The sequence below is a fragment of the Onychostoma macrolepis genome, chromosome 15, assembly GCF_012432095.1.
Source record: "Onychostoma macrolepis isolate SWU-2019 chromosome 15, ASM1243209v1, whole genome shotgun sequence".
Taxonomy (NCBI): Eukaryota; Metazoa; Chordata; class Actinopteri; order Cypriniformes; family Cyprinidae; genus Onychostoma; species Onychostoma macrolepis.
The window spans coordinates 14,495,178-14,519,066 of NC_081169.1; the positions used below are offsets into that span (position 1 = coordinate 14,495,178).

The following is a 23,889-nucleotide window of genomic DNA, read 5'->3' on the forward strand; positions in this document are numbered from 1 at the left end:
GGCCATCATTGAAGACACCTGATGTTAACGAGCAGAATCACCAAAGATGAAAATCACAGTTTTTGTCACCATTATAGTGGTCAGTGTTTGCTTTAGTTGGGCTCTTGACCCTTGACTTTTTAATATTACATTTTATTGCTGTAACTGAATTACAACAGACAGACAAGGAAGGAGAAAAAGGGAAAAAAAAAAAAAAAATGCATATTATTTTTCCTAAATCTCTGAACTCGTTAAGAGCCAAATTTAGATTTACATTGTTGATTATAGCAGTCCTGTGATTCATTAGCATAGGACTTCCAGCATGTTCAATACAATCCGAGGGATTCTTTAAAAGGTTTTTGTTCCTTGAAAAGAGTCTTTTATTTAGACACACAAACATCAAAAATCAACCTGTGAATCTCAACAACGGTGACAATCAAAAAAGCATGTTGCAGTGCATTCTGGGTGCCACCAATCAAAATTCATCCATGGCTCCCATAATGCATTGCGGCATGAATAAAAGAGCTGAATTGTCTTAGTAATTTCCTTTATTCTTACTATTTTATTTTTGTTTTTTATGTGACTTTTAGTAGCTTGTGTTCTAATGTTTAGAGTTGATCTGTTTTTCTGAATATGCTGTTTGTCACCGTTGTTGAGGTTCATACGCTGATTCTTGATGTCTGTATGTGCCTAGAAGAAAGACTTTTCTTTTTTTAATTTTCAGAACAACTTTCAAGAAATCCTTTTAATAATTGTATACTGTAGATTCACAGGGCTGTTATGATCAACAAGGTAAATCTGACTTTCTTAGGTTTAGGCTCTAAATGAGTTTGGTGATTCAGATCAAATGATCATTATGTAAAAAACATAACCACTTGAGTCACATGACCACTTTTTTCTCGTTGCTTGTCTGTCTGATATAACTCAGCTACAGCAGCCAAACAAAATCTAACTTTAAAAATGTAAGGGTCAAGAGCCCAACTAAAGCAAACACTGACCATTATAATGGAGACATGAAAAGTTAGATTTTCTCCTTTGGTGATTCTGCTCGTTAACATCAGGTGTCTTCAATAATGGTCAATAATCACTTAATTAATCACTTAATTATCTCATTAACTTTAACTCTGCTTCAGTGTTAATTTAACACTCTTATTTTAACACTTTCACACTCTTGAGTGAGGTCTCACACGTACTCTCAGGAGAGTTAATTTCACTCTGGATTTTTTGCTGTGTAATAACAATTTATTGATTACTTAATCTATGAATCATATAGAATGTCATTAGTTGCTGATGCAGTAATCATTAATAAATGTTTTAGTTCATGAGTTATACATTAACTCATGATTATTTGTGCTTTAGTCAAGCATTATTTAATGTATATTCGTGACCCTGGAACACAAAACCAGTTTTAAGTTGCTGGGGTATATTTGTAGCAATAGCCAAAAATACACTGTGTGGGTCAAAATTATAGATTTTTCTTTTATGCCAAAAATCATTAGGATATTAAGTAAAGATCATATTCCATGAAGATATTTTGTAAATTTACTACTGTAAATATATCAAAACGTCATTTTTGATTAGTAATATGCATTGCTAAGAATTCATTTGGACAACTTTATAGGCGATTTTTTTCAATATTTTGATTTTTTGCACCCTCAGATTCCAGATTTTCAAATAGTTGTATCTTGGTATATTCGGGGTGAGTGGAAAAATTCAGGGTGGGAGGAAAAAATAATTTTCAAATGTTTTGCGTTCTCTTGCAAAACTTTTGCATTCCCTCGAGAAACTTTGCGTTCCCTCGAGAAACTTTTGCGTTCTCTTGCAAAGATATTTGCGTTCTCTCACAAAACTTTTGCGTTCCCTAGCAAAGATATTTGCGTTTCCTCGCAAAACTTTTGCGTTCTCTCGCAAAACCATTTCAGTTCGGACAAACTCTTCCTGTTTAGCCTACTTTACAGCTTGCAGTGGTTACAGCTCGTATGTTCACAATGGAGCGGTTCATAGAGTTTTATTTTGAACTTGGACTCAAAGTAATACAGTCAGTGCTTATTTCAAAGCACGGTTTTGGGACATTCTAAAATGCTTAATGTGGCTTAATGTTTTAACCCATTTGTGCCCAAATTTTTCTGAATGGTTTCATGCATATAGTCGTGTTAATAGTGTCCTATGTGAACATGTTCTGCATTTATTTTCCCCAGGTTTTTGTTTTTTTTCTTGAAAATCATATTTGAATGTGCGGCAACTATGTTGAAAGCACTCCTTCAATGTAAAATTTGAATAGGAGGAGAACATTTGGCATCTAACTCAAAATAACTGCTTTCAGCAGATCAATCTTTATTCATGAACAAATTTCTTATGTATAAAAGTCGAAGAACATTCAATGCAAACCCAAAAAACTGCATCTAGCTTATAATCTCTTGAATATGAATACACAACCAACAACAAATCCATTTGTCTTAAAGTGGTGGAACATAGTGCAGAACGAAGTGCAGCCATTAAGTTGCCCCAAGTTGCCTTGTGTATCAAAAAGTTAAATGAAAATAAATAAATAAAAAATAAAAGGCGGCTGTGAAAATAAATCTGCTTTGTTTATCCTTTTGATCTTTCATTCAAAAAATTAACATATCACTGAAGTAAAACAACTGAAAGTCTGTGTATGTGTGTGTGTGTGTGTGTGTGTGTGGGGGGGTCTCAATATGAAATAAATGCTTTCTCTAGTTCATTCTGGCCACAATTATTGGCACCCAGTTATTGCAACGTCCTTTTCCCGGGTGTGCTAAAAAATGTAAATATGAATGGGAATATACTTCAGAGATATTTTACTCATAAGAATTTCTAGGGGTGCCAATAATTGTGGCCAACATGCATTGGAGAAAAAAAAAACATTTATTTCATCATGAGATTTTCTCCCCACTGTCAGTCCTCTGTCGTGTTTGTCATGTGTTCCTGCCTCTTGTGTCCTTATTTGGTCATGTTCCTGTCCTTGTTGAGTTTGATTTTGTAGTTTATTCTGTTCAGGTGTGTGTATTTATCTGTGATTGTCTTGTGTGTGTATATAATGTCCTGTCTGTTCAGATTGTGTTTTTCTGGTCTACTCGTTACTTCCCGGTGTTCCTGTGTGTCATCCTGCCTTGTCTTGCCCTGATGTCAGTATTAAAAACTATTCTTTTGAAGTTACTCCTCGTCTGAGTGTTCGTCGTTCCTCCCCGCTGAGTACACCGTGACACCCACTTTCAATTGTTTTACAGGTGCATCGAAATACATTAGAATGTCGTGAAAAAGTTCATTTTTTCATGTAAGTTATTTCAAGAAATGAAACTTTCATATATTTTAGATTCATTGCATGTAAAGTAAAACATTTAAAAAAAGATTTGTGTTTTAATTTTGATGATTAGAGCTTACAGCTCATGAAAGTCAAAAATCAGTATTTCAAAATATTAGAATATTTACATTTGAGTTTCAATAAATGACCATCCCTACAGTATAAATTCCGGGTATCTCTTGTTCTTTGAAACCACAATAATGGAGAAGACTGCTGACTTGGCAATGATCCAGAAGACGAACATTAACGCCCTTCACAAAGAGGGTAAGTCACAGAGGGTCATTACTGAAAAGTGTGGCTGTTTACAGAGTGCTGTATCAAAGCATATTAAATGCAAAGTTGACTGGAAGGAAGAATTTGAGTAGGAAAAGGTGCACAAGCAACAGTGATGACTGCAAGCTTGAGAATACTGTCAAGCAAAGCTGATTCAAACATTTGGGAGAGCTTCACAAGGAGTGAACTGAAGCTGGAGTCAGTGCATCAAGAGTCAGCACGCTCAGACGTCTTCAGGAAAAGGGCTACCATGCCACTTCTGAACCAGAAACATCGTAAAGAAGCGTCTTACCTGGGCTAAGGAGAAAAAGAACTGGACTGTTCCTCAGTGGTCCAAAGTCCTCTTTTCAGATGAAAGTAAATTTTGCATTTCATTTGGAAATCAAGGTCCCAGAGTCTGAAGGAAGAGTGGAGAGGCACAGAATCCATGTTGCTTGAAGTCCAGTGTGAAGTTTCCACAGTCAAAAGAACCAAAGACTTAAACTACTTCAGTCTGTGTGTATTGAATTTATTTAATACACGAGTTTCACAATTTGAATTAAATGACTGAAATAAACTTTTCCACGACATTCTAATTTATTGAGATGCACTTGTACTTCAGTTGTTTTTTTTGTGAATTTTTTTAATAAAAGCTCAAAAGTATAAACAGTGCAGATTTATTTTCACAGCTGCCTTTGCTCAAATTTACCAAGGGTGCCAATATTAGTGGAGGGCACTGTACACTTTCTGAAGAAAATCTTTCATTTTCTGAAGAAAATGTGAGTGGTGCTTGCCGTGGGAAAACTCGGCAGAAGGTAATAGTAGTAACTCTAATCGTGTTAGCATCATGTTAACAACATGCTAACAACATGTTAATTGTTAACACAAGTAAATGTTAACAAAATTAGCATGATTAGCATGTTGCTAGCATGATGTTAACATGTTTTAAACAAGCTGTTAATGTGATTAGCATGATGCTAGCAACATACTAACATGATTAACATGATGTCGGCGCCAATAGCCTCGTGGTTAGTGTGTCGACATATAGCGCAACTGTGTTCACGGCGACCCGAGTTTGATTTCCGTTTCGAGGTCCTTTGCCGATCCCGCCCCCCTCTCTCCACCCAGTGCTTTCCTGTCTGCTCTCTACTACTGTCCTATCTAATAAAGGCATAAAAAGCCCAAAAATATAACTTAAAAAAAAAAAACATGTTAGCATGATTAGCATGATGCTAACAAGCTGTTTTTAACAAGACGGTAACATGAGTAGCATGATGCTAGCAACTGTATACCCCCTTTTCCCCATGATATACAGTGGGTACGGAAAGTATTCAGACCCCCTTAAATTTGTCACTCTTTGTTATATTGCAGCCATTTGCTAAAATCATTTAAGTTCATTTTTTTCCTCATTAATGTACACACAGCACCCCGTATTGACAGAAAAACACAGAATTGTTGACATTTTTGCAGATCTATTAAAAAAGAAAAACTGAAATATCACATGGTCCTAAGTATTCAGACCCTTTGCTCAGTATTTAGTAGAAGCACCCTTTTGATCTAATACAGCCATGAGTCTTTTTGGGAAAGATGCAACATGTTTTTCACACCTGGATTTGGGGATCCTCTGCCATTCCTCCTTGCAGATCCTCTCCAGTTCTGTCAGGTTGGATGGTAAATGTTGGTGGACAGCCATTTTTAGGTCTCTCCAGAGATGCTCAATTGGGTTTAAGTCAGGGCTCTGGCTGGCCCATTCAAGAACAGTCACAGTTGTTGTGAAGCCACTCCTTCGTTATTTTAGCTGTGTGCTTAGGGTCATTGTCTTGTTGGAAGGTAAACCTTCGGCCCAGTCTGAGGTCCTGAGCACTCTGGAGAAGGTTTTCGTCCGGGATATCCCTGTACTTTGCTGCATTCATCTTTCCCTCGATTGCAACCAGTCGTCCCGTCCCTGCAGCTGAAAAACACCCCCACAGCATGATGCTGCCACCACCATGCTTCACTGTTGGGACTGTATTGGACAGGTGATGAGCAGTGCCTGGTTTTCTCCACACATACCGCTTAGAGTTAAGGCCAAAAAGTTCTATCTTGAATCTTATTTCTCACCATCTTGGAGTCCTCCATGCGGGCTTTCATGTGTCTTGCACTGAGGAGAGGCTTCCGTCGGGCCACTCTGCCATAAAGCCCCGACTGGTGGAGGGCTGCAGTGATGGTTGACTTTCTACAACTTTCTCCCATCTCCCGACTGCATCTCTGGAGCTCAGCCACAGTGATCTTTGGGTTCTTCTTTACCTCTCTCACCAAGGCTCTTCTCCCCCGATAGCTCAGTTTGGCCGGACGGCCAGCTCTAGGAAGGGTTCTGGTCATCCCAAACGTCTTCCATTTAAGGATTATGGAGGCCACTGTGCTCTTAGGAACCTTAAGTGCAGCAGAAATTTTTTTGTAACCTTGGCCAGATCTGTGCCTTGCTACAATTCTGTCTCTGAGCTCTTCAGGCAGTTCCTTTGACCTCATGATTCTCATTTGCTCTGACATGCACTGTGAGCTGTAAGGTCTTATATAGACAGGTGTGTGGTTTTCCTAATCAAGTCCAATCAGTATAATCAAACACAGCTGGACTCAAATGAAGGTGTAGAACCACCTCAAGGATGATCAGAAGAAATGGACAGCACCCGAGTTAAATATATGAGTGTCAAAGCAAAGGGTCTGAATACTTAGGACCATGTGATATTTCAGTTTTTCTTTTTTAATAAATCTGCAAAAATGTCAACAATTCTGTGTTTTTCTGTCAATATGGGGTGCTGTGTGTACATTAATGAGGAAAAAAATGAACTTAAATGATTTTAGCAAATGGCTGCAATATAACAAAGAGTGAAAAATTTAAGTATTAAATTTAATACATATGTTATATGTACTTACAAGTCATTTGCCCACCGGCAACTATAGTTGCCGCTTGGACTTTTGACTAAGTATACAAAAAACTATAGATCTCTTGTAAGATTTGTTTTGTTTGGGTGATTCTAGAGACCTTCATGATTATGTAGATGTATATATGTCAACAAAAAATACTTGATGAAAAAAATGACCTTTCTTTGGGAGGGTTTGCCTTTCCCATGCTTCCTGAAAATAGGAGTAGGAAGTTGACGGTCTCATGTGACAGGAAGGAAGTGAATACCTTTTTTTCCCCCTTGAAATCATTTATTTGGTTGTTAGCTTGCATGTCATTGAGACATCAAACATGGATAACATCTAGAAAAATACTTACAAAAGGAAAATGACAACTATAAATTGCGGCAACTATAGTTGCCGGTGGGCTTAAATTTAAAACAGTGACATTGGAGGACTAAATTCGATAATAATAAATCCAGATAAAAATTATTAGGCTAACATTAATAACCTTATTGATAATATTACTATTAATAAAGCAGAATATGAATGCAACGCACGTTAAGCCTTTTCTTCCCCATAGAAAACGCTTAAGGTAGGCTATAATGAAAGGTTCATGCAGCTCGTATATGGAGCGGTTCATAAAGTTTTTATTTTGAACTTTGAAGTATAAATAAATACAGTCAGACAGTGGTTAGTTCAAGGCACAGTTTTGGGACATTCTAAAACGCTTTAATGCGGCTTAATGTATTAAAACAGTGACATTAGGACTAAATTCGATAATAATAAATATTAATAAAATTGTTAGGCTTATATTAATAACCTTATTAATAATATTGCTATTAACAAAGGAGAATAGCCCAGAATATGAATGCAACGGATTTGGTATTTTTAATTCACCGTTTTCATTATAGCCTACCTTAAGCGTTTTATGGGGGAGAAAGAGCTTAGGCTACGTGCAGGGCGTTGTGTTCATATTCTGGGCTATTCTGCTTAGTAATATTATTAATAAGGTTATTAATATTAGCCTAATAATTTGATCAGCTTTTATTATTATCGAATTTGGTCCTCCAAGTCACTGTTTTAAAACATTAAGCCACATTAAGCATTTTATTATGTCCCAAAACCGTGCTTTGAACCAAGCACTGACTTGTTCATTTATTTGAGTTCAAAATAAAACTCTATGAACCGCTCCACTGTGAACATACGAGCTGTAACCACTGCAAGCTGTAAAGTAAACAGGAAGAATTTGTCCGAACTCAAATGGTTTTGCGAGGGAAAGCAAAGTTTCTTGAGAGAACGCAAAAGTTTTGCGAGAGAACGCAAAACATTTGAAAAATATTTTTTCCTCCCACCCTGAATTTTTTCCACTCACCCCGAATTTAATTTTAGTTTACAAAAATGTGTTTTATTTAGATTTTGTTAATCAATAATAATGATTAAAAAACAAAAGCTATTTCATATGTTAAAACTAATTACCCAGAAAAATGTTTGCCTTTTCCTACTACATGGCTCTAGTTGTGGATATGAATTTCACAACTTTGATCAAATTGAACATATTTTATGTTTGAAATATATTTCAAAACAAACACCTACATATTTAAAAATGACAGTGTGAATTATAAAGATACCACATGTACCCATACCACTGTATCTGTGATAAGTCAAGCCTCTGTATGACAGACACTGAGGGACTCGCACAGCCAAATTTGTTGCCATCTTCAATCCCACTCTCTGTAAAACGGCACGTTTATTTGTCAGAACAATCAAGTTGGCTTTCTTGTGCAATTACTTATGCATGCACAGAATTTACCCAATCAGTATCTCCCAATCATCATCTACTGCACTGTCATATATTCCACCTACCTTTAAGGATTCATAGGCATTGTCTGTCAACAGAGCTCGGCGGGCTCTCACATGCAGACACTCCTGCTGATCTTCAACAGTGTAAGGATAACGTGACACTGATTGCACTGGCAGCAGGTTGAAGATCTGTGATGAGACCACATTCATATTAATGTTTATTCTCCTGAGATCAGGATGCCGTCTTAAAGGGTACCTATTATGCAAAAATCACTTTTATAAGGTGTTTGAACAGCAGTGTGTGAAAACAGCCAGCCTATAATTGTAAAAATCCACACACTCATTTTTTTTATTATACCAAAAAATCATGAACAGTCTCTACAAACAAGCTGTTTCAGATTCTCCCTCTGTTCAGGTCACTGAGGGGGAAAAGTCCAGCCCATTTGTGACGCTAACTGCCCTAATGTCCCAGAAAAATATCGGTAAAGTTCCCAGTACGTGTAGGGCTCAATACCAATGCTTCTTGAGCAAACGTTAGCTCCAAACAAAGTAAGTATCACACGTTTGTTTTCCAAATTGCCTTTCTGAAAGAGCTTCTTGGCACTCTGTAAGGCTAATGATGCTAAAACTACCATTGTCTCTGTCTGTTTTCACTGGTGCTGCTTTCATGAATGATCGTGAATAGAAATGTGGTAGTTAAAGAGCGATGCGAGTCGATCGCTTGAGTTTGTTGAGCTCATAATCACAAGCGGGATGTCTAAAGTTTGTGATAGCATGCGATGCTCCATGAGACCAGCTATGTTGTCATTTTTATCGCGCCGTGCTCCTCGTCTGTGTAATTCATAATCGTGAAGTTATTATGCACAGTACAATCAGATGACTGGCTTTTAAACCGAGAGCTTTTTCTGTAAAGATAACAGGCTTGAACTAATAGTGGAATGCTTATTTTCAAAGGCTAGCACTGCTATTGCCGGAGCTTGAGCTCTTGAAGCTCCACCCTCTTCTCTGGGAGCACCAGCTCATTTGCATTTAAAGCAAAACGGTGCATTTTGGCTTATACCCTAAAATTGTATAAAGCCGTAAAAAATCTGTCGGGTATTTTGAGCTAAAACTTCACATACACGCTTTGAGGATATCAGAGACTTATTTTACATCTTGTAAAAAGGACATAATAGGTCCCCTTTAACTACTGATGGATCATAGTAGAGATATCTAAGGACAGTCTGCTCTCACTTGATTCATCCTGTAGATTTCCAGACTAAAAACACAGGTAATCAATACGAATCTTAAAGTGTTTACACCTTGTCAGTATCCAGACGTTTTCCTGACTCCAGGATCAGGACGCTCTGATCTACAGCACTGAGGCCGCACAGTGAACCAGGCTGAGCTGAGATCTGGAGAGTGTTTTTCTCACCAGGAACTGCTTTAGCAGGAGAAAACTGCAGAGAAATCTATAATGACAGTAAATATTATTTATTTTAGGATTGTGCCAGAAATACAGTTTCAAGAGGCTTATTTCTCAAGATAAAATACATACCTTGTTACTGAAACATTTTTCAACATCAAATTTTGTGCTACCAGCAGCAACATTTTCACTGGGCAGAACACAGTAGGCCAGAATCTGCACTGCAGGAGCCAGATCTGCACCTACAGACAGTTTAAATGACACTGTGCCACTTGCTGCGCCATTAGAAGACTTCACTTCAACCTTCTCATATCCATGATGAACGATCACTCCTCTGGACAAGACCTGAAACAGACAGATGACACTCCGATGACAAACTGACCAGTGCAGCCAGTTAATACTGTTAACAAACAATGAAGTCATCACTGTAAGAATGTACTGCATGTTCTCACCATATAGACAATGTCAGTTTTGAAGTCTTCAGCAGTCTCTCCAATAAAATAATACTTGATGGTCACTGTCAGCTCAGCATCACACTTTAATGGTTGCTCAATATTCTCTATAATCAGTTCACTTAATGTTGGTGTGTATGGAGTGGCAGGCTGGTAAAGCTGAACTGTTTTTCTATCCATAGAGATGTAAGGTGTTTTGTGACTTTGATAATGAAGCCCTGGATACACACTTGCCTGAAAAACAAAGAAACTAAAATCACTCAAGCAGCTGAACCCTTCAGCGAACACAAAAGAAAACTAGGTAAATAAAGTGATCATACCATCAGATTAATATCTTTTTCAGGAAGACTAGACGTATTTAGAGCGAAGCTGGCCAGTCCATCGCTGTCTGTAGTGAGATTTAGGAGCAGTTTTGAGGACCAAGTTTCACCCTCAAAAAGATTAACCTCTTTGTTTTGAATTGGTGCTTCTTTATAATTTGATAGTTTGATCTGTTGAAAATAAGATTTTGAAGGAATAAATGATAGAATAATTCTGTACATATTAATGTTGTTAAACTGAGATAAACTCATTTTAGACTTACTTTGCCTTCTATAACTGATCCATGTTCATATGTTTTGGGCAGGTCATCAAGTGTGACTTTTCCAATTTCATAAGTGAGAGATATAGTTTCAGATTTTGTCATGGCGATCTCTGTAAATGGTAAAAACATGTTTTATTTACAGGGTTTCTGCAGGATTTTTAAGCTCAAATTTAAGACTTTTTAAGACCTGCACAAATCAATTTAATACCATATGAGCGGGGTATGGCAATGCCTATAGTACCATATTAAACTGTAAAATTACTGTAAAAATCATAATTTACAGTTCAGATACAAGTTTTCACAAAAAAAAGTTTTACAAATGATAAACTTTACATTTCAGCCTTTAAACCATTTTTAAAAGAGTCAAAAGTATTAATTATTATATTAATTTAAACAATTATTATGAATAAACTGTTATACTGTATAAATTAAATAACATAAATTAGGAGTGTGCGATATTGACAATTACAATATTATCGCAGACCATATCGCCCACTCCTATGATTTTATAATGTATTGTTTGCTTATCAATCCACGCTTTTAGAATGAATGGATGATTCAGCTGTGGGCGCCATCTTCTGGCGAGACGCGGGAATTCATTCGGCGCGTGACTCTCGCAGTGCATTATGGGTTATCTCTAGCCGTTGAGTGTACATCGGTTGTACACTCATTTTTGCGGTGCATTGTGGGATTGAATGAGTGCACTTGAGAACGTCCACTACTGTTTCGAACACCACTAAAAATGGCTGTCCACTCAAATAGTGCCCTATTTGAGGGTATAGGGGGCGATTTCGGATACAGCCATAGCCTTTTGAAGTTTAATCGTCACATTGAGCCATATCGCAATTCTGGTCTTTCCATCCCCAAATTTAAGACCTCTTGAAATCATAATTACTTACCTGTACAATTTAAGACTTTTTAAGGCCTTAAATTTCATACAATTAAATTTAAGGCTTTTTAAGACCCCGCGGGAACCCTGATTTAAAAAAAAGAAGAAATGTGAGTAACAGGGATCTGACCAAATCCAACAGCTCACCTGTTCCTTCTTCTGTAAACATTGCTTCAACAAGAAGAGAATTCTGCAGACTAGACTTTACAGTGGAGTTCAAAAAAACTGATACATCTATGGTATGGATGGCACAGCCTGTCTTTTTTACCTAATTATAGTAAATGAACACAAACCTTAATTAAAAAGAGTGGTTTACTTGGATAACTGGAAGAAATATATTATGTACCGTTACTTAGATTGAATTTCAACTCGCATACCTCAGTGGTTTCCTCTAAACATACTGGATTTCTATCAGGGGTATAAAGGTGCAGGATAATATTACGGCACACTTTTACCCATGATTTACCAGGTACAGGCTGCCCGTAAGTGTATCTGTGAAAAAGATACAAGCAACAGATATACAGCCCAAAAATAAATACAATGCTAAAAAATAGCAGAAAACACAGCTCTCTCTTAATGCAGGAAATAAAATAAACCACTCACTTTCCGCAAACCTCAATTATCAGTTCTTCTTCATCAACACTCACTTTATTGGGTCTTTTTACAGTAACTTCATACTTTGGCAAAACTAGAAGTCAGAAGGTAAGAAATTAGACTTTTAGTAGTCAAATTAGAAATGAATCTACAAAGATATTACTGAAATTCGTCCCATGAAAAAATGCAAATGGTTTGTTTTTATGACTTACCATATTTTTTCACCTCAAAATCATGTGAGATCATCCTGTCACCAATATAAGTCTTCAATCTGTACACACCTTGACCGGCTTCTGGATTTAATTCATAAGAACGCTGCAAAATCCACCTTGTTGAGGAAACATTTGTCCATTGACCAATTCTGTTACCCCGACTGTCCTATTTAGACACAGTTCAGATATTTAGTTACAGTCCGTTATACATGTCCTGAGTCCTGACCATTAACAAATTACTGAAAATACAATAACTGCAAATATAACAGAATTTATATAGTGTTAATATTTAAAAGATGTGCTTATTATGACTGTACAGAAGGAGGGTTTGTGTTCGTACCTCAAGCACAACAGAACCATACTGCAAAAGAACAAATAATAATTAAATTATTTAGGATATTAAAATGATTAAAAGCCAAAAATGTGTTGTTTTTTAATAATGTATTCAGAATGCAAAAGACAATGAGGGAGATAAAAATCCAAGACAAAACACATCAGACCTGCTGATCAAGCGGTGCAAAGTTTGTATCCATGGTAACAACTCTAAAGTTCACTGTGAAAACAGAAATGTGTATTATAACCTCTGCTTTTAACGTCTAAATCTCTTATGTAGTCTGACAGTCAATAGCATAAAATAAATCAGAACTATTTAACAAAATAGACCTACTTACTGAGAAGAATTAAATTTAATAGTGCATGCGCCTAAAGTAAAGTAAACTAATATAATATCAAAGACGACGACGTGAATGAAACTGCAAAGTCTTCTCACATTTTTAATGAAGAATTCAATGGAGGGAACCAGGGTTACATTAAGTAACCCGAGCCATTCTCACTCTTGTAAATAACCGGATGTAGGCTATGTGTGAATGTAACCATATTAAGGATTCAAATATACAGTAGTACAGCTGTATTCTGCTGCTGTGTGAACACGCATTTGAGACGAATCTGTGGCTGTTTTTTTGACATCATTTTACAAAATATATTGACCTGATAGAATCAGGAATTCCACACAGCCATGAAGGGTTTATCACAGATACACAGTATCTCTAGATAACGTATAAAAATAGTCATGTAGTTACTGGTTTATATCATATATTACATCAAGTTTTTTTGTAATTACAGTATTTAGGCTGAATTTAGGTGTGGATGTGAAGGGATTTCTCAATAACACTAGATGGCCATTCTAATGCTAAAGCTGTTAGCAACCCTTCATCCTTATCTGCTTTACGAATTATCTGCTCCTCTTTTCTGTTTACAAACCCATTGAACTGTTTACTTATAATTACCATCTGCTGGTTTTTGCAACAGTAGTCATTATTGACCTATGCTTCTGCATCAGTTCATTGCATGACGATAACATGCTTTACTTGAAACATTCACAGCTCACCTGTCTGTCCTGGAATATAGATGGGTTTATCAGTCTGGATAAAGGTCAGAGGATGGTAAGATCTGAACATGACTTTTCTCTCTTCAGTCATCTTGAAAGACTCTCCTTGAAGTTCTACCTTCATTTTCTGCACTGATTCTGCTTCTACCAGAGGAGCCTGATGACAAGAATTATCATATATTCACAAGCTCGGCAAACATGTAATCTCAAAAAACTAGATGCATTATGATGATACAAACATATTTATTATAATGTGCTGATGACAAACCTTGAAGTTAAAGCAGCGGTGAAACTCTTCCTCAGCTTTCTCCTGCAGCAGTAAAGTGCTCTGCTTACCATTAACCAGATAAATGTTCATGACAAGGCTTTCATTGGGCTTGAGAAGACTTGCACACAGTTTGGCCTCAGATCCTGACTCGATCACTGCAGGAAACGTCACCATGAAATATCTATTTAAAAAACGATAATAATCATACAATAATCCCCAAGTCATTAGATATGCATATTTCTTATGCTATAAGTTGTCTTTCAAACAGCAAAAATTTATCTTGCAATACAGATCAGTTAAATAAATACATGAGAAATCACAGTACAATGATTAATGTTATAGCCTTCTAATCATTTTTCACATCTAGAAAACAAAACATTTCTAATTGTACCAGTACAGTGGCATCAAAAATTCCAGTTTTTCATTTAAAGTGAACGTTTTTACAGTTTAAAAAAAAACCCATAAAACTTTAAATATTTAAAATAAAGTTAAATGAAGAATATTTAAGAATCTGCACTATTTAAAGGTTAATTATTATTGTTTAAATATTCTGTTATCATTAAAGTAAATGGGGTACAAAATACTCATGTCAGTTCCCTTCACACAATGAAAAAAAAAAAAAGCAAAATAGATTAATCATTATTGTTAAAGTTTTGGTACTGGAAATTTGATTATAAAAATTCTGAAGATTTTGCTATTAAAACAGAAAAACTTCCTATCTTCAGCAGAAATCATTAAAAACGTACGGTCCTGATGTTTGTCCATTGACACAGACAAGAAGGAAAGAGAACAGAAGGAGCCGTTTCCAACAGCAGCTAACGTTCAGATCCATGATGACGACTGATCATGTCATTAACTGGAACATCTCTTATAAAGGCAGTCTCATGCTAAAGGAGGTCCTTCAGAAGCCGTTGTATTGATCATCTGATTAATGATTCAACCATGTAGGCAACGCAGTTTGAAAAACTTGTGCTAATGTGCGTTGGTTGGTTTATTTGTGAACTGAAATCCTTAAAGTACAAAGTATGCACTGTTGCAAACACAGCTTCAGAAACAAGCCCCTAACAAGCCCAATATTATTTGATTGTTTATTATCGTCAGTGTTATTTATTATAAATTATTTATTTCCAATAAATAAGCCTGCAACACATTAAACTGAAACCACTCTTATTTGAAAAGTATAAACTGAAGTTTGGAAAACCTAACATGCAAAACTGTGATCTGAAAACATAACCCTACTCTTATCTTCATCTACATCAGGGGTCTCCAAACTCGGTCCTGCAGGGCCAGTTGCTGCTTCTCAATTCCAAGAACACGGAGAACGGACTTGTGTTCTCGTGAGAGTTGAGATGTGCTGCGTTCTTGCTTAACTGACCGCATAGTCTCAGCATAAGCAGCAGCCAATGAACAATAAATATATCATAACATTACAAACAAATGTCATAATTTCTAGCCTATTTCTGTCACGAATCTGGTCTGCACTTCCGTTCATTCACCACCAGAGGTCACTCGCTCACCACATGGACTTTCACACCACACATCACAATGGACTCCAATTCCCATCATCCATTACTGATCACAGCTGTCACCAATCACTCATTGCACTTATCACACGCTCACCTGATCACACGCACACAGCTGTAACCAATCACACACTCTATTTAAGCCATGGACTTTCTCTCCCTCGTGGCCGAGTATTGTATGCGTTTACCGCTCCCCTAGCTGTAGCAACTCTACAGAGCCCTTGTTAGTAATCCTAGTCGTGCATTACCTGTTCTCCTGTGTTTATTTCTACCCGTGTTTCCTGGATTAACCCTTTCTGTGCCATTCCGTGTTTCTATTCAGTTCCGGTATTGTCCTGCGTTTTTCACTCCCTTAGTGTTAGCTGCGATACGGAACTTTTGTTTTCTAGTCTGTGTTCCCAGTATTTACCCCTGTCTCCCTGTTCGGACTCTGTTTATTCCCTTGCCTGGATTATAGCTCGTGTACCTGGATTATCTCTCTGCCTTGCCCCTTTGGATACTGTTCGCTGTCGACCGACCTTTGCCTGCCCTAGGATTACTCTTTGTCTTGTCCCTGCCATACCTGTTTGCCATTGCTCGACCCTGCCTGTATTTATGACCATGCCTGTAAATGAAAGCTTGCATTTGGATCCGCATGTCTCACGTCTCGTCAGCCCCGTTACAATTATTTTCATATAATTTATATTGTTTTATTTTACAGCATTATGTTTAACTATGACTATGTTAAGATTAATTTTAATATGTGACCCTGGACCACAAAACCAGTCTTAAGTCGCTGGGGTATATTTGTAGCAATAGCCAAAAATACATTGTATGGATCAAAATTATCGATTTTTCTTTTATGCCAAAAATCATTAGAATATTAAGTAAAGATCATATTCCATGAAGATATTTTGTAAATTTCTTACCATAAATATATCAAAACTTCATTTTTGATTAGTAATATGCATTGCTAAGAACTTCACTTGGACAACTTTAAAGGCGATTTTCTCAATGTTTTTATTTTTTTGCACCCTCAGATTCCAGATTTTCAAATAGTTGTATCTCGGCCAAATATTGACCAATCCTAACAAACCATACATCAATGGAAAGCTTATTTATTCATATATGTATATATGATGTATAAATCTCAATTTTGAAAAATTGACACTTAAGACTGGTTTTGAGGTCCAGGGTCACATATGCCAATAAAAATACTGCAGACTTTCTCTGGGTCTTATAGCTTTATTAAAATTAAGGGGAGACACTACAGGCAAAAACACTGTTTTTTTTATGCACCTGTCAATTTTGAGATTTTGGGCTTTTTGGTTTTTCATAAAGTGTTTTTTCAGACTAGTAGAACGAAAACATCCAAAAGACACTGTTAAGTGTTTCTTTTATAGCACTTTATCTATTTGTGTCAATAGATTTCAATTACAATACATATTTTTAAAGGCCGTTTTCTCAAAATTAGTTTTTTCTCCTACACTGAGCCATAAATCTCCACTTCAGTAGCACTTAGACACACCAAACTTTACATTTTTATTCCTGTCTATATCCTGAAGGTTTTTACAGAGGGATTTGTTCATATATAATTTGCTTGATTATATACAACATTTTAATCGCCCCAAAATTGTCAAAATATAGTGTTTTCTGTCTGTTCTAAGTATTTTCTGAATTATGGAGTGACAAAATGAGATACCCAAAATTCCCTCTGTAAAAACTTTTGATTATAATATGTCAAAAAAATTAAACAAGAATTTTGAAACTGACTTCATCCAGTGTTTCATCCGCCTGCAGCGTCTTTTGGGATTTCTAACGGCTCTCTCAAGTCTGCACTTGATGCATCCTCGATTACAAAAACACATCCTGGGTGCTTCTCAATTCTTATTTGTGCATCCTCGTTTCCTTTCCTCGAGTCTTGGCTCTACCCCCCTTAGAATACGAGGGAAGGATGCAAGGAAAGGAAATGAGGATGGAGGAATCATTGAGGATGAACGTTGGAATATTCTTGACCACTCAAGCATCACTTCAAAGCGTCATCAGCTGCACTAAAGGGATCTACCCTTATGTTGTTAAAGTTCGTTATTTAAGGCATTCATAATAAATATTAATAAAGCAAGATGCCCTGTTGAAATATATGACATGTGTGGTTTATTTAAACTGCAAAGGTAAAATTGTAATGTAATTTATTGTGATAGATGTGAAGGGGGAGGAGAATTTATATGTGCATCACGTTTAGTCGATAAAACACTTCCGCAAAGGATACACCTGCGTATCCTCGCTCATGACTCCTCAGGAAGCCTACTCACTCCTCGATCCTCGCCTCCTCACGGTGCAATTAGAGAATTGAGATGTCCTACAAGATGGCTGAGTTCGATTGGTTTCCGGGTCATAGGATGGAGGACAGAGGAGCGAGGAAACGAGGAGGGATATTGAGAAGCACCCCCGGGCACTTGCATGTGTCCTCTGTACTTGCGTTCTTGAACTTTGACGGTTAATGATGACATAGAACGAGAACACAAGCATGCCAGATCGCTGAAGAACACATATTGAGAAACGTATTGAGTGTCTTGCAGATGTTACCCGCGGCCCGCCTCGAGTCTGGGAAGCCTGAGTGGGTAAGTTGTATGTACAACACTTGCCGGCACTGTAGAATAGAGAGATGTGTGTAGAGATGATGTGAGACACGAATAACTGGCTGCAGTCTTTGTCAATGTTTAATTGATTCTGCCTCATTTCTTTGATTTCAATGCATGAACATCATTAATATATTTAACTTTACTTAACAACAATTACTTATTTTCAACACATTTCAATAAAGACAGTTACATCTTAATAAAGGCCTTTCAAAAGTTATTTGTTTTAAGTTGTATAACACATTACTATCAAGCACAACACATTCACCTTTTTCAGTGCAACGCCATTTTGGCTCTAAATAACTTCCAGTTGCAAATGCAGAGTTAACTCGTTTAAACTTTCTCATCCAATAACAAACAACATTACAAACTCTTTAAAAACATCCATGAACTCGTTTAACACGTACATTTGATCATATTTCACATTGCATTTACATATTTGTCCCTCTTATGTCTGATATGACTCATTATTACAAAACATGCAGTCTTACTCTGTAATCCAACAAAAATGAACACATACATCTTTGAAATACAGTGTAGTTGCACTTAGTTTTTGAATCGATTTTGCTCACCTGTAGAATAATAAGAAGAGATGATGTGAGACACGAGTACTGGCTGCAGTCTTGGTCAATTTATTGATTCTGACTCCCCTTTGCAATACCTTGAATCAATAGCGACACAAGACCAGTAGGTAGATGTTTGTTATATAACGATTTCTGTGTAAAATCCCTTTTAAACCAATCCCATTTTGTCCGTTACGGTGTTGAGAAAAAAAAGATATCTAAAGCTGAAAAAAAAAAACTGAAAATAATAAAAGGTCTTTAATGCCTGAGGTGGGAAAGTATGATTTTTTGGAGGTTTGATATGTGCCTAATGATGTGGGGTATTTAGAAGTTGAATCACATGTAGATGAAAAACATGTATATTACATGTATATTACGAATCCCAGGAATGACCCTCCTGTCATTGATCAGAAGGTCTGTTCCTATTTTTTATTTATTTTATTAAGTAGGAGCACTAGTGCTCCTGAAAAGAAATGTAAGCATAGAGTCCTTAAGAATGTAATATTAAAAACTAACTGCAAACGTTTTTGCAAAGTAATATGTGCAAATTCACACACTACGTATCTTTAATTTGGCCAGATTTGCAGGTGCTTGTCTAAAAATACAAGAAGGTTTAGAGAAAATATTAAATAAGTTGTTAATAAATGTTATTATAGATTATAAAGTGTTTTATAATTAAATGCACCCAAAAGGTCATCTAAAATGACCATTATTATCCCAAAATTATTTTGGAGCAAAACTCTGCAGACACCAGCCCTTCAGGGCCGAGGTTGGAGACCCCTGATCTACATAGAAACGCACAGCTACTGACCTTTAACTCTGTGTAGACAAATAGTGGAATATAACAACTGATAATTACCATCCAGAGGTACATACACCCACTCAAACTGAGTGGGAGAGTAACTGTAAGTTACTGTTTGCATTTGTTCATTTGTTCCCTTTCAGACGGTCACATTCGATGTCATGTCAATGACCGACGAATTAGGAATCTCACTAGAAAGACCAATGTACTTTGAGTGTAAACTACATGAGCCAATGCACATTGACATGCGATATTTGCAGCCAGGGGGGAACTAGCCTACTTCTGGCAGTTGCTTTGGTGGTCAGGGTGCCTCAACTTGACCACAGGGCATTTTTAGCACTCAAACTGAGTGAGAGAGTAACTGTAAGTTACTGTTCTGCGTATGCTGCGCTCATTCATTTTTTGATCAAATATTTAAAACATTAACATGAGTAAATGACACCTTTTTCAACAACTCAGGATGGGGTCTATGTCACTCAGTACCGCCGCTCCCTATATACTGTACGCAGAGTACGCAGTTTGCGTAGGGCACTATCTCCCAGGGTGGCACCATCCCAGTCAGGGCCGCTGCTGGCCAAATAGGTGCCCTAAGCAGAATTGTATTGTTGTGCCCCCTCCCCCTGTATTATGGATGTAAAAAAAAAAAAAAAAACACTATTGGGGTCAAAATAGAACTTAATAAAATATAAAAGTAAATAAATAAATAGTAATTAAATTGTATTGTTTACAAATTACAATTGTAGCTCTAGACAGTTACCTATGGCTATTATTTTATTAATACAGTTGTCTGATTGATTTTATAGTCTCAAGCAAGGGCGTAGTTTTGGTTTGAACATTGCGTGATGGTCCTTGGCAAAAAAACAACATTCTGTCAGCCCCCAAAGTGCGTCGGCCCACCGGGAAAATGTCCGGTATGAACTGGTGAGCTTGTGACAGTATCAGCCTGAAAACCTCTTGTCTGATTCTGAAATACTGTCGTAGCATGTAGCTTCTACACACAGAAAAAATTAAAACCAGATCACCATAACTTGTTTTCAACAATTTTATTAATCATATGCTCAGGTTTCTTGAGACATGGCCAAAACAATTTGGGGGTTTATTCAAATTTAAGCTGATGAATTGGAAATAAGTCTGACCATTATAAAAGAGAAAAATGATAAAATTCAAACATCTTCATCCAAGCTGAACTACGAGGTGACGTACATCAGTTCTGCAGCTTCACTGACAGTGGAAGGAGTATTCAGTCTCTGATTGATCACCTGAAGAAAAATTAAGATGTTAACAATCATGTAACAATGGAAAAATGTACATGGAATCAATCTGAATAAACAATCAATATCTCACATGATAAAAACTTTCAGTACTGACATATAAAATCTTACTTGTTTGGTAGTAATCATACACTTTGACAACAGCTGGCCTGAGATTCTTTACTGGAAGAACCTGTTTCATTAGTATCTGATAATTCATTGGAGTATTTTTTGGGATCTGCAGGAGGAAATAAACTCATCAGTCATGGACGTTAAGAATAAAATGTTTATGAATCAGCTTATATGACACTGATTCTTGAAACATGGGACAAAACATGTTCAGCAATTGTTACTGCTATTAGGTTTAAAAAATTAAAATATTTTCAATTGTAAATGTTATGAGGGATTAACAATAGAATGTATTTAACACAATTATGCCCTTCAATTTAATTTTATCATTATTATATCAAATCTATGACACTTATTGTCTTCTCACTACATCTAAAATAGTGTGTCCACAGAGAAGGGTTCAATAAGTCATATGCAATAAAATGGATAAAAATTATCATTTTTTTTTTAATGACGAAAAAGAGCTTCTTTTATCAAAAGCAACACTTAATAGTATCTCATATCAAAGCAAGGTTATTTTTCAATGATGTGTGTTTTAGGTTTTAAAGTTGTGGCCCTACTTTTTGTCAACACTGTCAGGCATTCATTAAAAAACAGGGCATATAAGGATAGCTGTCACTCTAATGGAGCCACATTCCACCTCTGCAGAGTACATCAATGTCAGACAGGCTCTGGTAAGTTTTATAGTTTTAGAATATTTTAAATCATAATGTTCAAATTTCCTGAGTCACAACCATGATATGTCAATGCCATCTTTCAATTTCTGAGGAAATTATTTGAAATGTTTAGAACATTTTATTCTCGTGACGCAGATTCCGTTGCAACATAGGCTCATTGGAAATACATGCCTCTAAATACATTTCTGCAAAACTGAAAAAACCTATACATACGAATCGCTGCAGTTTCCAGTTTAAATAAAAACTAGAGGCATTAAAATTCTGACAACTTTTATTCCTTTTCACACACAAAATAAATTCCAATGAGCCTGGGTTCTATTAGCATCTAGCATCAACAGAGAAAACAAAATGGCTACTACATGAACTCCATTTATTTTGTGAAAGAAACACCAAATTTGTCAACACTGTCAGACGTCACCACCATAAGATTTTCTGTCTGACGGAGGTGACGGGCCAATGACGGAGTTGACATTCAACGTGAAGTCATAATATTTTTGTGGTTTTCAAGTCATTTTTAATTATATTAAATATAAAAGAGTGTTTAATTTTTCTAATAATGTATAAATACTAAATATACAGCATATATTGCTTTTGTGGACTGATAGTCATCACTTCTAGCAGAGTTAGGTTTGAGGGAACATAAGGCTGAGGGAACACAAAACACTGAAAAAAACATATCTAGACATAATACAGTTTGTTTGTATTGTGATCATATGTGTTCTGATCATTTTTGGGTCATTTCTTAACATGTTTAAATGTGAATATTACGATCCTGGTGAATATAAATGTTTAGAGGTAACAACTAAATGATTTATTTCTTCATTTAACTGTTTTTAAAAGTTACTTTGTTACCATAGCAGATGCACAGCAGACGTACTGTTCTGAGATGAGAGAAAATATCATTTCTGTTCAATGATATATAAAAATACTTAAATGTGAATCTTGAATAAAATCTTCATAAACAATAACATACTCCCTGTTTATGGTATTTTTAATACAGTAATTGATTGATTCAATATATTTGATAGTTAAAATGGCTATAAATTCAGGTTTCCGTCACCATCGTCAGATGTGTCAACTCTGTCAGGTGTATGTCACCTCCGTCAGATGAATATTTTGATAATATTTGATTATGATACTTTATATTTGTTGAGGAATCGTTGGTCACATGTAAAAATGTAATCTGTCTTTTAACATTAGAATGTGTTTTGAAATGTTAAAAACATCTTGATTACTTGATTGCAAAATAAGTGATGGCAAGGTAAAAAGCACATTTTGATAAAAAAAAAAAACGAAAGGTTGGGAGGTTGAATCAAAGCATATATCAGTAGCTTAGTACATGTAAGATAAAGGTTTTATTTTTTCAATATTGCACCCTGTTTTGTCCAACTTCTCAAAAATCAGTGATGACATAAAATTATATGAATGTTTCCGTTCTCTCACCTCTTTCAAATACACAATGACATGATCATCTTTAACATCGACCCGCTCCACAAGTGATGCATACGTTCCAGAAGAAGTTCCAAGCTGTGTGAAAAAAGTGCTGGTTATTCTCAAATTACTGACCTCTAGAAACTGTACAAGTTTGTGATGAAACACTCAAATGCACCGTTGCCGTATCAGCTGTGAATCCAGATAAGAGTTTGATATCCACGATGACCATGTTAGTGCTTTCCTGTAGACCATCATATCTGGAAAAAAAGCAAATGGAAAGAAATGGTTCTTAAATGCCTCATACAGTAACTAAATTACAAATTAGTGAAAATTATGGTTTATATATTAGGGCTGCCCCCTAATCGTTAGTCAACTTGACAACCACCCTTGACCAAGTACCACTTATGGTTATACTTTTTTTTGTATGTGAATGCTGTTTTAGGTAAATGTTATGACACAAGTTTCGTACATAGCTTTGTTGCAAAAGAAATAATAGGTAACACTTTAGAATACTGTTCCATCATTAATGAATAACTAAACAAGAACACATGAGTAATGCAATATTAGCACTCTAGTAACTACTAGTAACTAACAAGCAACTCTGATTAATGAATTAGTAAGTAATAGTGCTTAGTCGAATGTGGTAGTTCTATATAAATACATTTTGAGCAACATGACATTAGCAACTGATAATGTAGGAAACCGCAGACAAATGTACATAATCAGCTGCATGAATATACCAAATCAATCACAACTTGTTCAAAAGAATGAGAAACTGCTTTTATGATGTGCACAAGTGACTAGATGATGTGGAGGTTGAACAAGTTGTTTTGAAAATTTCATTTCTGATCTGAGAAATGCACCAAA

At 36.1% G+C, this 23,889-nt stretch overlaps 2 protein-coding genes across 4 annotated transcripts in view; both read right to left on the reverse strand.

Moving 5' to 3' along the window:
* LOC131520660 (alpha-2-macroglobulin-like) overlaps positions 1 to 14,892 on the reverse strand; it is a 39,491-nt gene extending 24,599 nt beyond the window's left edge. The window contains exons 1-16 of one of the 2 annotated variants that reach the window (XM_058745066.1): positions 14,773 to 14,892; positions 14,027 to 14,207; positions 13,759 to 13,915; positions 12,872 to 12,924; positions 12,712 to 12,732; positions 12,372 to 12,537; positions 12,169 to 12,253; positions 11,943 to 12,057; positions 11,713 to 11,833; positions 10,677 to 10,786; positions 10,414 to 10,584; positions 10,094 to 10,327; positions 9,774 to 9,986; positions 9,538 to 9,687; positions 8,300 to 8,425; positions 8,080 to 8,167 (exon numbers count right to left, since the gene is read on the reverse strand). In XM_058745066.1, the coding sequence (XP_058601049.1) occupies positions 8,080 to 8,167; positions 8,300 to 8,425; positions 9,538 to 9,687; positions 9,774 to 9,986; positions 10,094 to 10,327; positions 10,414 to 10,584; positions 10,677 to 10,786; positions 11,713 to 11,833; positions 11,943 to 12,057; positions 12,169 to 12,253; positions 12,372 to 12,537; positions 12,712 to 12,732; positions 12,872 to 12,924; positions 13,759 to 13,915; positions 14,027 to 14,207; positions 14,773 to 14,858 (2,077 nt within the window). In that variant the 5' untranslated portion in view covers positions 14,859 to 14,892. The remainder of the gene's footprint in view (positions 1 to 8,079; positions 8,168 to 8,299; positions 8,426 to 9,537; positions 9,688 to 9,773; positions 9,987 to 10,093; positions 10,328 to 10,413; positions 10,585 to 10,676; positions 10,787 to 11,712; positions 11,834 to 11,942; positions 12,058 to 12,168; positions 12,254 to 12,371; positions 12,538 to 12,711; positions 12,733 to 12,871; positions 12,925 to 13,758; positions 13,916 to 14,026; positions 14,208 to 14,772) is intronic. The other variant, XM_058745067.1, reaches the window with a different exon arrangement.
* A 5,667-nt stretch (positions 14,893 to 20,559) lies between these two features.
* The window catches only part of LOC131520337 (alpha-2-macroglobulin-like), a 28,648-nt gene continuing 25,318 nt past the window's right edge, over positions 20,560 to 23,889 (reverse strand). For both annotated transcript variants that reach the window (XM_058744498.1, XM_058744499.1), the window contains exons 31-34: positions 23,198 to 23,279; positions 23,032 to 23,115; positions 20,915 to 21,020; positions 20,560 to 20,791 (exon numbers count right to left, since the gene is read on the reverse strand). In XM_058744498.1, the coding sequence (XP_058600481.1) occupies positions 20,751 to 20,791; positions 20,915 to 21,020; positions 23,032 to 23,115; positions 23,198 to 23,279 (313 nt within the window). In that variant the 3' untranslated portion in view covers positions 20,560 to 20,750. The remainder of the gene's footprint in view (positions 20,792 to 20,914; positions 21,021 to 23,031; positions 23,116 to 23,197; positions 23,280 to 23,889) is intronic.